A 14,634-nucleotide genomic window follows, 5' to 3' on the forward strand; every position below is an offset into this window, starting at 1 on the left:
ATTGGGGTCAACTGTGTATTTAAATGCCCATGTATGAAACAAAAAATACTAAACTGTAATATTCCCTGTCCTCCTCAAGTCTCCAGAAGTTAAGCTCACAAACAGAAATTGAAGTTGTATAAATTAAAAAATGGTCTTGGCTCACTTTGAAGAGATGATATTTTCTTTGTATGTCCTTATATACTACTTTACAGAATCCCTTTCGCAGTTCTTGTAGTTTGAGTGGCTTTGTATTTTTGCTATGCTTTTGTATTAATAGGAGAAAACTTACCATGTACAGAGTTTCAGCAAAATATTTTAAGTAAAGGTTGGGGAAGGAGGAAGAACTGTTTCCATTAACATTTTTAACTACATTAGTTTTAGATTTCATGTGTAATAATGAATTTATAGTGTTACGTGAATGGCTTTGTTTTTAAATTGGTGGCTTCACTAACTAAATGCCCATGTGGCGTTTTCAAGTTTACTTTGATATTTTTCTTTACAATGCCTGACTTTTGAGCTCCACAGCAGTATAAGATGGCACATGTGTTCTGTTCAAACGTGGAGGAACATTATGGGAAGACATTTATGGGAAAATCTTCTTTTTACAAAGCGACAAGAGAAAATAATGGAAATACGCCAGACTGAAATCCTTGGGTTTTAATATATGGCCTTTTGCTGCTGGGAGTAAGGATTTCCTGTTGCTTATGAAGTGCATTAGCACTTAGTATTTGGAAGTTTCAGCCAGTGGTATAGAGAGGGATTACTATAAGAGCTTTTAAGAGGGAAGTTTCTAAATACGTGCCCTTAAAGTATGGGACTCTTCAGTAAAATCCATGTGCTTTTATGGTGATAGAAATTTGGCTTGCTAATATTTTAAAAGAAAACACTGGAAATATTTTCTTTCAACTAGTTGGAGCTTCCCGTGCAGCTGTTGATGCTGGCTTTGTTCCTAATGACATGCAAGTTGGACAGACGGGCAAAATAGTAGCACCAGTAAGTATGGAAATATCTTTCATAAAAGAGCTGCAAAGTTTTCTAGCATGCATTTTCCTTCAAAGCAAATGCTTAGAAATGGGCAAAGGCTTAATACTGAGCCTAACAGGAAAATCTTAGTGTGCCCGTTGTGATACTGTCACTTGACCATGTGTTTGCAAAACTACAGCAGCAAGCTGTGATATAAATCTCTACTTTGGGTCAATTGGAAGTGTTCTGCAGACAGTTTTGTCAGAGGTTTTGCATGCTGGGTTTTTTCATGGTCGCCTGCGCTGAACCTTTTTTAGTTTTCTAAGAGCCATCATTGATATGGTAAAAGATGTCATTGCCAACATAAGCTTGACATTATATTGACATGTGGCATGATCTCTGGAAAGTTTGTTTTTTACAGGTGATTTTTTTTTTTTAAAGCTGTGGTAACTATAACTGGATTATTGCATTATGATTGCAAAATTTTTGTAAGAGATGAAAATGCAAGAAACTTAAGAGAGAAATAATCTACAGGTGGGCTGCTAGAGTGAAATATCAAGAAGGGTGTACTCTAATGAGTGGCCTAAATGTTGGGAAATAACCTGCTGCACATATTTCCTGCTATGCATCTTGATATCACAGGGGACTGATTTCTATCCCTGTGTCTTTTTGGATCTAGGGAGGTGCCTTTCCGTCGTGTAGAAATCTGAGACTACTTCCATTATTCCTTATGACCTGGGGTAACATGGGGAAAGCGGTAGACAGATAAACCACATTGAGCCTTTGTAAATAAGAAGGTACAAATGTAGCTCATCTCAGTGTGGGGCAGAGTGTGCACTGGGATGTACTGAGATGCAATGTTCATGGATGTGAGTATGGAATTGTGACTGAGAACATGGGCAGGTATGGCAGTCTGTCAGATGCATACTTTGAGCTACGTAATTGAGTAAACAATCCACCTTTCAGTAAGCAGTTCTCTTTGATGAGTGTCTATGGCAACAGAAGGCACCAAAGAGCAACTTTTTACTTGTTAATGGTTTAATGAGACCAGAAAGGGAGAGTGAGCTAGAACTTAGTAGGGAAACTTGTCATGTTTTAACTGCTGCATTTACCAAATTGCAATAATTTCAATGATACTAAAAAGCTGTACATGTACAGATTCCTAGAGTCTGTTGTCAGTTCTGCCTGCTGGGTTTTCTTGAATAAGATGCTTTGTGCTTCTGAGTTCTTCTGTCTCGAAATGTGGATAAGGATGTTTACTGCTTTATTTTTTTTAAGTCCTCATCAGAGGCCTTCTGATGGTAGCTGTGGAGGGCTAAGTGGAGCTATTTCTAGGCACACTAGTGTTTAACGTGTAAATCTATACAATAACCAACTGCTACAAAAAACAGCTTCTGAGAAATTCTTTGATAAGACTTAAGGTCCATCTGGTTGCGTATTGTGTCCTTCCAAAATCTTGACAGCAGTGATACTAAGCTCTGCTATGCAAGGAAATTGTGAGGCTTTAGAGATTATAAATGCAACCCAAACTCTTCTTTCTGGTGATGTCTTTCTTTTGTGCACAGTATATTTTTTTTTCGGACATAGTGCAGGACAACTGTAGCCCTCAGCATAGTACTTCTTCTTTGCTAAGGGAACATTTGTGTTTAAATATAACACACTTTCTTTTGATCACACAGTAGACATAAGGTCCAATATATTACAGCTATAGGTCTCAGCAAGCTGATCAACACTAATTCAGTAAGTGCAACTGCAACATACATGGTAATTGCAGGTTCCGAAGAAGGCAGAGTTGATTGTCGTAAGGAGGCAATCTTTAGCTGGTTGTTGCGTACCCAAACGTTTGAAAACCAGGGAGTAAGCTGAGTGTCATTTAACTGCATATTTTGAAAGGGCATGAGATGGGACTGACCATCCTTAGTACTTCACTACCCAAATATCCATTAATGAAGTGGAAAATGCTAATTTGAAGACAGCTCAGCTCTGGTTTGTGTGTCTCAAGGCTCAACAATGAACATTCTTTCCAGAGTCAAGGGCATATAAACAATTATGTTGAAACAAAAAAGACTAGTTTTTGATGAAGATATAGTGCTATAACTTGCCACAGATTGCTCATAGCAACATGTGAAAGTCATAAGAACGTACAGCCACATCATAGGATCACATCAGTGTCATCATTGTCATCTTCTAGAGGATTGTTAAAGTAGCCATTAGTCAGTCAGAACTGAGTAATGAATGTTTAACTATTGTGTCAATAAATGATACTAACTGGCACAATTGCATGGTGCTACATCTTTTTGTCAGCAGGTTGATGCATTTCTCTCTCATCTCCCTTAACAAATACTTAGTGAGTTATGTAGAGTATTGAAAATTATATACTACTACTTCCAAATTATTCAAATATTTCTTCTGGATCTTAAAATACATACAAGGGCAGCATATAGTGGCTTAGAAGTATAGAAAATATTGTAAGTTAATCGTAATGAAAGAGCAAGTTGAATTGATACTAAGCCCCTAGAATTGCTGGTGACCGGAATTAATTTTTCAATGTGCTGGATAGGTATCTTAAATATGAGGCTGTTTAAAGCTGCAAATTCTTAACATCATGTTCCTAATTCTACTTCACTGTCTTTTTGGTACTTCACCTAGAGAATTATTCTGTGCAGTGGAAGATAGAGTTCAGTTACAAAAGGAGTAGAACTGACCTTTCTTGATCAGATCACGATTATGCTGGCTATTTTAACAATCCTCTAGAAGATGACTGCTTTTCTTCCTGTAAGGTATGTTTGATATCATTAGTTCAGGGGTAGATCATGCCGTTTTATCTGGAAAATTGCAAAGCAGCTTTGTACGTTGGTTGGTTATATTAGCTGAGACCTGAGTTTTGTGTTTAGTGTTGAACTCCAGCTGACATGGCGCATGCCTTCCTGGGCGTGGGGGTTTTAAGCAGGGGAGGAATCTTGGATACAAGAAACCGTTGGAGTTTGAGACATACTTGCTCTCCTGTGCAGCTGTTAGTTTCTGATGGGAAAGTATCTTAGCATATGCTCTTACTCTTCTATTAATAGTCTCTCGCCCAGTCTCAGTGGAGGATTGGAATGCATTGTTTTTAAAGGACTCTGGAATTGGGTCATTTTTGAGACTACAGAGGGAGAAGAGTTAGTTACAAGCTCAGGAAGAGGGGAGGTGCTTCCACTGCTGCTTTTTGTGTATGACTGCTGGGGAGTGTTTCTGTGCTGGTCATTGGGTAAGAAGGTAATAATCTAAAAGATCTGCTTCTTTCTACCCTTGTGTGTTTGATCGTGGATTTGGTGAAGGAATGGTAATTTTCGGCATTGGTCCTTCAGTAATTCGGTAACTGGCTTCAGTTAAGAGTGCAGCCCAGACAGTGCATCACAGGACACGAGAACCTCACAGCCGCAGCAGCTTTCCTGAAATGCTGATGTGTTAATGCATGAACAAACTGTCAGTTCAAGAAACAATTGTAGTTTGTTTTGCTTAAGTAATGAGAGAAGGCAGTTGATTAAGGAGCACAAATTTCACCTTCTTTCAGTTTGAGAATTAGTTCTGTACAGTACATCTACACTTCCAACATAGCCTTGGATCTCTAAACTTTGATGCTGGAATTTATGCGTTTTGTTGGGTTTTGACTTGATCTGTGGTAGTTTTTCTTTTGTATAATTTTATTCCAGTTGCTAAAATGTTTGGTGTATTATTTTTGTTTCTGTTAGTAGCTTTTTTTACCTGTTGATTTCAGGTGATTGCAGCTCCTGTTTGAACGTTCTGTCTTATGAAAGAGAAGGCTGATGTGTATTATTTGATGAGATGGAAGGAAGGAAATTTTTAGGCATAAGTGGATATATTAAAATATAAAATGTTACCTTCCTAATTAAAAAAGCAATTTAGTATATTCAGTGTTTTTAATCAGTGACAACCATTTTAGGAACTTTTTTTTTTAAATTAGAAGCCAGTTGTTTTCCACTATTTCTTATATGCAGGTGTTCTGCAGAAAAATGAAATTCAGTTTTCAGATTAAGCACTGTATCTAGTTTCTGTTTAAGAAAAAAGCTCTTTTAAGAATGTTCAAATTAGTTGGTTTTGGATAAAAATATCCTTCACATGAATGCCTACTGTTAAGTATTAGTTAAGTATATCCAGTTAGAAAATACTAAATTCCCTGCACAAATCAAGCCTCCCACCACCACCCCAGAGTAACTGCTATTTTTAGGTAAGAAATTTCAAATAGTCAGGGGCATTAGTCTTCATAGTAAAAATCTTCCCAGTTCTTTCTATCTCATTCACAAAAAAAAAGCAGGAAACAAGAACAAAAGGGAGGCAGAGAAGAAAGAAGGTAAATAATGTTTCTCAGTTATTTAAAACTTTTATGAATGGAACATGAATGCTTCATTTTTTAGTTCAGTATTAGCTTTCCTTAGCCTAGGTATAATTACCAGCATTTCTAACATAGAAAGAAATATGTAATCTTTCTCATGAACTTCCATAATTTGTCTAATATTTAAACAAAAAAATTCTGACTATTGCGAGAAAAGGAAAGCAACTGCAAAGCAACTGCTATAAGCCTTAAGTAGCTTCTTTTAGTTTCTGAACTGTGACCTTTGCAGTACAGATTTGCAAGGAAGGGACGTATAGGGGATGATTGAATGCCTACAAATAGGTGTCTAATGCTATTTTAGCCACCTGGGATATAAAAAGTACATTCACAGGGCTGGTAGTTATTGTGTGGGACCTGGAGACTTCCTTCTGGAAGAGCATCAGAGCATTCAGATGGCAAATCCTACACTGTCTACAATGCCACTAGGCACCTATGTTTGGACAGCCAAATTGTTCCCATGGCCTCACAAGTTTTCCCTTGTGTCCCAATCCAATTATATTCTCCCTTCAGTTTTTGAAGGAAGATGGGGTTGTATTGGGATTATCTTGCTCTCAACTTCAACCCCCAAGAAAACAAACAAAACCTCAGTGGCACTGTGAGTTGTTTTTTGGGGGTTTTTTTGTTTGTTTGTTTGTTTGTTTGTTTTTCCCCAGAAAATCTGCGTCGTTTTAGGCTGTTGGGATCCTCATGAAGGATCTGCTGCTGCCTGAAAGGCATCCTTCTAGTTTAATCTCTTCAGAGTTTAAATAATCACTCTTTTAATTTATTTTATTTTCATCTGTTGAAGTCTGTGTTCTTTTTGGGGTCCAGTTCTATAACTGCTTTAGCTTTCTTTATAGGTTTTCCTAGCTGGCAATAGGGAAGATGTGGCCAGACCAGTTTCACAATTGTAGGACTCAGGGTGTCCATCTGGGGTTAGCCATCAGTGGACCATGGCTGGAAAGCCTCACCTTCGCCGTCTCAGACTTTATTGCGAGGTTTTCTTCTTGAGGACGGTACGGTACAGAGGGTGCATCCAGCAGGGAAAGCACAGCCAGGCAGAACTCCTTTTTTTTTTTCCAGGTGGTCAGTTGCTACTGTTTTGTTACTTTCAACATTGGGCACAAAATACTAACAGGCAACAAGAAACTGAGATGGAAAACTCAGGAAGGCAGAAATTAGGAAATGTATGATGTAGTGACAATTGATATTGAGTTAGATGATTGTGCTAGAAATGTGATACAATTGCACAGAAGGCAGATGCGTTTGGATATTGCATGTGCTGAGAAACCTCGGGTGGGGAATGCAGATGGGAATTCAGCGTAGTTCTGATATGATCGCCAGGAGTAAGCTTGCTGACCTGCTTAGCTTCAGTGCTTAAGCTTCAGTTTCGTACCAGAGGGTCTCTGAACGTAATTGCAGGAACTTCAAAAGAGAGGCAGATTTACAACTGTCAGGAATTGACGGTAATAATGAGGGAAAAAGAGACATGTTAAAGAGGTGCAGCTTCAGTTGAGATGCTGAAGAGTGAGGTCTTGGTTCAGTTGAAAGGCACCAAAGCTGTGGAAGAACAGGAACAACTCAAGGTGTTGTATTAGGTAAAAAATGCAGGAGTGGGATGAAATTGGAAGCAGGAAAAGGAAAGCTGAATGTCAAGGAAGCATTTCCTGGTGGAGAGATACACGAAGGTGCAGAATGGTCTACAGATCAGTGGAATTCCTGTTGCTCTGCTTCTCTTACAAGAGGGTGGGACACTTTCTGAGCTTGTCTATGCCCCAGTATTTTACTAGGCAGTCCCTTTCACTGCAGCGAAGGGCTTCTTAGCACTTAGTAGTCAGTCATCTTCTTGCTTTGGGAGTAGCAGGAAGGGAGAAAAACAATATAATGTTATTTACATTTTTCCTGTGATTCATATTGCTTTGTATTTGGTAGCAAAGCAATCAAATACTTCACTTAGCCTGGTTTTGTTTTCTCGAAAATGCATGAGTTTCATTGTCTAATAAGTGGATACTAACTCTTCAGTGTTACTTCCCATCGCTTGCTTAGGCATCACTTGCTTGCTCAGGTTGGCATATCTGTGAAGTTTTGTTTCCCTTCACTCTCTTGTGGGGAAGTGTAGGGAAAATGAAACAAGGTATATTTTATTCCAGGATTTCTGTTCCTTTTTGTTCTCTGGCTCTTACCAAAAATTACAACAGAATGAACTAATTAATTCCATTAGCTTCATGAGAAGTGTCACTCCTGTCATCTTGATTGTACTCACTTTAAAAATGTTCTACTCCTTGCTTATCAATTATAAGATCTTTATTACTTCCTAATGTGTTACACATACAAGAGAATATTGAGATACTAAAGTTTCTCTATTCAAACATGTGGTGCATTACTTAATTTTTCCTACCTTTAGCTAGCTTCTTTGTAGGAATGTGTTATTTGTACATTACGTTTTATTAACAGACCAGCAGGTGCACTTTTCATTGTGTAAATGGCCAAGGCTGTTAGGTAGCTAGCAGATGGGAATAGCATTGGGAAAACTGACCATGCTTGGGAAATTGTTTTTGGAATATCTCCTCTGATAATTCACTATTGTTGAAAAGTAGCTTTATAGTGGCAAACTTTAGAGAGCTATTTGTATGCAGCTGGGACTGAATTTACAGACTACCTTTCTCTGACTTGCTAAAAAGCTAAGGATTGACAACCCCTTTCATCCTGCATTATCCAGTGTAGCTTTTAACTCCAAGAAAACTATGTTCACAAATTGATGCTCTGCTCCTTTGGGGTTGGTGCAGAAACATTAAATTGTACTAAAATATTCATATGTGAGTGCATTTAGCTGAAAGCAATTGATGTGCTTTTCCCTAGAGAGAGAAAAAAAAAATTGCTGTATGGCCCTGCACTCCAGCAGACACCCTAACCACCCTTAAGAGTAATTATATAGCTTGGCTGATCAAAGGTTCTTAAAGTGAAAAAGAAACTGTAGTTGGGATATAGTTTAGTAATGTGTGCTTCTTGAATGCAATATACTCAACTGCATCAAAGTAGGACATACTGGATAACTGTTTGATATGCAGTGCAATATATATGAACTAGTGTCAAGTCAGAAAATATTTTATTGGGTTAATAGCTTGTAATTGGAAGGAAACTCTTGTGTGAAGCAATTTTCATTACAAAGATTTCTTTCTAATTTCATTGTCCTTTCACTCTTGCAAAGAAAATAAAATATCTGAGCTGCCTTTAAAAAGAGTACGTGTGCCAAAGGGGTTTATTAAACTAGCCTGTTTAAAAGCATGCCACTGGTAGGATGATAAATTGATGTACACTAAAGGTTTTCAGTGTAATTCAAAAATTGGCATAAAAATCAATAGTAGCTGACGGCATGCTTGTAAAGTGACTACCTCATCTTGTGTTGCACCTGTGGATGCACAGTAGTCTCTTACAGCAGCACTCAAAGTCACTGTAAGTTGCAACTAAAAACTGTTCTTGTGGGTCTCTTAAGCAAATGTACCTTAATTGCCCCAAGGCAGCCCAAGGCGTTTTTAAATATTCTCATAAGTAAAAATGAAGTAATATTATATACCACAAATTGTTCTATAAGTAATGGGAAGAGTCAGTATGCACAGGAAAATAACTGCATTGGTATATTGGTAATTATAATCACTCACTTATAGCACTCTTGTGACGTTTATCTAAACAGCGTGTAACTGGCTGTATGGATTCTGGAGCCAGTTGTGCAGATTCATGCACGTGAAGTCTCATGGACTTGCTATAGGTGCTAATATGTAAGCTGGGTAGATTTAAAGCAGAAATAGGAGTTTAAGGGATGGCTAAGGAACATTTTTTCATTTTAATGATTAGCATACAATGACTCTCTCTACAGGACATACCACGGTCATGTTTGTCAAGAAGACAAAGCAAGGCTAGATGAATACTTCAAATAGCAAATGAGAAGTTGGATTCTTGATTTGGAATCTTGCCTTTGAATAGGATAAATGCGGAGCTTGGAGTTTTGTTTCGTTTTAGGGTTGTTGTGATACAAATCTGTGCTTACAAACTTAGAGGTCTCTGTCCGGGTCCTGGCTCCCACTGGAGTCATGTGGGATATTGTGTGGCAGGACAAATTAAAACTCTTGGCTTCTGTGCCAGTTTGCTGTCAGAATCAGCTCTGGCTGCTGCTGTAGCCCTTGTGAGAAGCCTAATGGGTGTGTTACGTGCTGATGCCCCCACCATCATATCTTCACATTACTGACGTACCCAGCGCTTTCTGCTATGGCATGTCTTTCAGTGCTTCCTGATGGTGCTTCGCTGCCCTCTGCTTCATATGCTGCTAGCTTTTTGGTCTACCCCATGTCCTGTGCTGCCTGTTCCCTCCATTGTGCGCTTTCTCACCCTTAGCTCTCTTCTTGGGTGTCCCTTCCCCTCTGCTGGTGTCTGCTATCCACTTCAGACAAAATAAAGATTTGTGGCATGTCTATGACATATGTATGGTAATTATTTCCTGTGTGAAATGAAGTTACTGCGAGGGAAGACAATTGTCTAATCTGATGTCATGCCCTTATACCACCAAAACTTTTCATTTTCCTTGACTTTAATTGCTTTTGGGACGTCATTTGTATCAGACAGTGCAGCGAGCCCCCGGTACAGAATTTGTTTGCTGTTTTGTTACACCGTTCTCCTGTGGCACAGCACTGGCAGCAGCCCTTCAGTGAAAACCTGCCTGTGCACAAGCACCGGGGAGTTGATAAATGCCGCTTCGTGTCCTGGGCTTTGACGTAAGTGCCTGTAATTGTAGGCTGTGGATCAGCCACCTGACAGCAGTAATTAGAGCAGCTTCCAGGGATCCAAAAAGCAGGAACTTGGAAGTTGGTGCAAAGCCATCTTTGTTGGCACCTAAGAGGTGCGATCCAGACTCTGATTCATGCCGTTTTGTGCCTTGGCGTGGGGTGGGTCTCCTGCGTAGATGAGCTCTGAGGAGCTGAGATCTCCTTCCAGACCTTAATGTGCTCTCTGCTGCGATGGCAGGCATGTCATGTAACGCGGTTGGAAGCGACACTGCTCTGTGGTACTGATCTGCTTTCCGTTTTGTTCCCTCACTTACTTCATAGTGCTTGCGGCTGCAGTTCTGACTTGGGACTTCGAACGCTAACACAGTAGAAATGGTAGGACTCAGCAAAAGGCTTGATAGAAGTTAATGATCTCAGGGGAAATACCAAAACAAGGGTATTACCCTGAACATAACTGAGAGATCTGAATTTCTGGGTCTTTTATGACCTCTCTGGATGACTAGTTGAATTCTCTCCTTGGAGAGTACTGAACAGTCCTGAATCTTTATCATTCAGACCTTGTGGGTCCTTTGTTTCCCTCCTATGAAATTGTAGAATAGATTTAAACTAAGATTTAAGGAATCAAATCTATTTTATAGTATGAAACTATTGATAAGAAACATGCTGTCCTGTGTGTTCTTTGTATGAAAGCGTTACTGAGGTGATTTGCCGTGTGTGTTACAGCGGGGACCAGTTACCTTAGCCAGAGAGCTAAAAGCACGTAAGCTAGAAGGGCATAGCTTAGAGGCAGAAGAAAGGCTTTTTAGACAAGCCTGACGATTTACAAATGTCCTTTTAATGAAACATCCTTGTCTTTGCTAGATATTTTAATAGAATATATACATAGGCATCTGGTTCCTGGTTAGCTGGATTCTTTCCAAAGACTGAACTTCACAATGTTAAACAGACTGAGAAGAGTCTCTGGTAGTCTAGATGACTGGCACTTAATGAATTGCTCTGAAAAAAAAAATCAAATTACAGTAATGTGTTTTTAAAAAGAGCTTGTATTAAAGACTATATGATGTTAGAATAATTTCTCCTGTAACATCTGTTCTTTTATTTGGTATAATTAAAATATTGTATTCTTACCGTGAGTTCTTATATGGGCATATTATATTACGTTGCAGCTGTGGTTAAAATGGATTGACCTCCAGTAGTAATCTACTCAGTAAAATGCTATTGAGGCTAAGAAAATTCTGAGTGTCTTCAACAGCTGTGTGTTTTTGTGGAAATATATAGACTAGATTCTGTGTTTCAATTTCAAAGTAAGCCTTTTTAATAGGAAATACTTTGTTCCTGCTCTGTTGTCCCTCCCCTTCAATTTTTATAGGAGATAGCTCGTGTAGAAAAGCGTAGAGAAGCTTCATAAATTTTATTTATCTATTCCTGTTTAAAAACCAGTGTAATAGGTGAAATGTATAGCTGCAGAAACATCAGAAAGCAATAATCTTTTTTTTCTTTAATTGATATGATGAGTATCAGGCCTGTATGGAGGAAGCAGTCTGCGTGGTCTCCATTTGAACACCTTCATTTGCCAGCCTGTTGTGCAGGTCTGTGCCTGTTCCACAGCTGGGCTTTGTTCTCTCCGTTAAAAGCCACTTAACTGTAATGCACATCTTCAGTTGCACAGGGATAAGATTTTTTGATCCTCTTACCCTCCCTGGCCCCAGAATTAATTTCTTGAATTAGATTTGTATGTTCTTAAATATGGACTAACCTTGGTATTATTAAAAGAGAAATTCTGTTAGTATTTCAGGGTTGCATCTTTTCTAAGCATGTATAAACACCACCTTTTGATTGGTTTTGACATGATTCCCCAACTATTTTTGTGTATTACAGTTTCCTTTTATTGAATGAGTTGGTGAAAAGTATTTTCTTTGGTCGTCTTCTGTAAAATTAGGTAGCTAAACAGTCCAGGTTTGACTGCTACTTGGATTTGCGGTAGTGAGAAAACTGTCACAGAGCTGAAAACATACTTGGTTTTGGATAGATTATAGCCTGGATGACTTTCAGCCTGAGGGGAAAAAAAATACGTTTCTGCTGTGAATTAAAATTATTGATATAGATCTATTTGCCTATACGTTTTCATCTATTTTGAATGTCAGTCTCTTTGGAGATGCTAGATTGGGAGCCCCAAGATGTGAAGAATCAGCGTGTTGGTGCCTTCCTGGGAAGCGTTTCTTTACTCATCCCGTGTAGGAGTCGACAGTGAATGGGGGAAGAAAAGCTTTAGGGCATGTGGACACTGAGGGCTGGGGTAAATAATAGAACTATCGCTACAAGTGCAAGCCTACTTCACTATCCAAAATGTTTTATCCTGCCACACAGGAAACTTTTTAAAGGTTTAAACACCTGAATTTCAGCTTTGTGCATTCTGTCTTATTTAAAGGATCCTAGAGGCTTCAAACAAAAAAGCCTAGGTTTTCTCTTTAGGTGGCTGCATTATCCGTTTATAGGTTATCTTGCTTAATATTTGCCTTGGGAATCTCCAGGGTCATGGGTAGCACTGATTGCCCTGTCCTCGAGCTGAGCAGTGTTTTATGTTTGATGCAGATCTCTCTCTTTTTTTTCCTTTTTTTTTTTTTTTTTTTCCCCTCCCCGTCCCCCTCATCTGTCTTTGCCAGATGCTCCTTTGGGATTCTCCTTTCACGGTTACATTACATCCCCAAGTGGGGAAGGGAACCAATCATCAGATGCCTTTAATATTGAAAACTACTGTAATGTAAAAACTACTGCATGTAATTGATTTTGAGTAAAGTTTGTGAGAGCTTACTTGGAACTATGTTGTGGATACCAAAAATGTCTCTTTTTTGTTTTCTTCTAGGAACTTTATATTGCTGTGGGAATATCTGGAGCAATCCAGCACTTGGCTGGGATGAAAGACAGCAAGGTATATAAAGATGGATGTGCTAGAAAAGATTTTGAGGAAGGAAATGAGTTGATTTCCTTGCTTTTACATCAGTACTTTAGCCAGTTTTCCAATTTCTTTTAATGTTAAAATTGCCAGTTTGTTTCTTTAAAACACGCTAGCCCTCTGAGCCTTGCCAAAAAAAGGTATTGTGGCAAAACATCTAACACAGTAGAAAAACTGGTAAAATAAGTGATAAGTAGAAGCAGCTAGGTGACTTTGTTTATTAAAAAAAACAAAACACGTGCCTGAATTCTATACAATAGTTCCATTTGCATTTATTTCAGAGTATGACATATTAATTCATGCATAACAATGTGCAATCTGAATTATGAACTTACTATTCCATAAAGTAAAAGATGTCTGTGACATTCCTGCATTTAGCCATTCAAATGGAAACCTATTATAAAACGGCAGTAAAACTTTAAAAGGTTTAACTCATTAGTTGCCAAAGCAAATAATCCGAAATTGGAATTGCCAGCGTGGTGCATTTGGAAAGAGGAGCAGAATTACCTGCTGAATCATACTATCAAATGCCAAACAACTGTAGCTTGTCCTGCCTCCCCGCAAGTCATTTTTGAAAAACGATAATATATATTTTTTTCTATATCCAGGGAATGAACTTAAGCTTTCTGGCATAACCAGAAACCAAAGCCAGAACTTTGAATATCTTATAAAACTGAGGAAAAGGTTTGCAAAACTTTACAGGCAGATCCTTGTGTTTAACCGATAACAGACGAGTGAGTTCATGTGGCTGGTAATTGTCCTCACAGCCAGCCGGTGTGGTAGGATGATCTGTGCTTTCTTACAATTAGTTCTTTTTGCATATATTACTTAAATATTTTGGGGAAGAAAACCATATAAGCTGTATTTGGGATACAGCACCCTTTTTGGGACCTCAGTCTTCTAAAATCAGGGACTCAAGCAGTTGACACAGTGGAGAAAAACCAACCATAATTAGAAATTAAGGATGAAAGATGGGCAGGGATGAAGGTCGCTGTTGAGAAGTGTGAGTAGTGTGTCTGCAGCAGGGTATTCTCACTGCTCTCAGGAGAACAGCATCGCCGTAGTCTCTTCTACTCGCAGTGCAGCAAGAGGGAGACAGCACGGGAGTCAGCAGGAGCAGCACTCATGTGGCACTGCCAGTGGGCTCCTCAGCTCCCTCGGGACTATGCTGGTGGCCGATGGGCCAGAGTATAAGGAGTGTCTTTGTGCCGAGGTGTTTAGTCTCCAACTGTGCTTTTGGGTGAGGGAGGAGGTGGGCAGGTGGGATTAGCATCAGCCCTTGACTGAGAACTGTGTATTTAAAGCTGCTTAAAACTCGAGCTGGCCTTGTTTGTATTTATCTCCTGCCTTATCTCCATTAAGACTACCAGAAATACTGGAAACCTGTTACTTTATGTGCCAGAATTTCCTTTGATATAAAAATACTGAGCAGCAGTGCCCTGATTGATATTTTGAGATGTTCTTTTATAAGGACAGATGAAATTTGTCAATCTGAGATCTTTCATTTCTCCCACGTACTATAGTTTTTCTAGTGTAAACAAATGTGTGTATTGTGAAATTCGCTTTTACTTATTTGTGTTTGAAAT

General features: G+C 38.9%; 1 protein-coding gene across 1 annotated transcript in view; it reads left to right on the top strand.

The window, feature by feature from the left end:
• ETFA (electron transfer flavoprotein subunit alpha) overlaps positions 1 to 14,634 on the top strand; it is a 32,415-nt gene that overhangs the window by 14,796 nt on the left and 2,985 nt on the right. The window contains exons 9-10 of the mRNA XM_063347371.1: positions 893 to 975; positions 12,959 to 13,024. Of these exons, the coding sequence (XP_063203441.1) occupies positions 893 to 975; positions 12,959 to 13,024 (149 nt within the window). The remainder of the gene's footprint in view (positions 1 to 892; positions 976 to 12,958; positions 13,025 to 14,634) is intronic.

This window comes from Chroicocephalus ridibundus, chromosome 9 (assembly GCF_963924245.1).
Source record: "Chroicocephalus ridibundus chromosome 9, bChrRid1.1, whole genome shotgun sequence".
In the NCBI taxonomy this organism is placed as follows: Eukaryota; Metazoa; Chordata; class Aves; order Charadriiformes; family Laridae; genus Chroicocephalus; species Chroicocephalus ridibundus.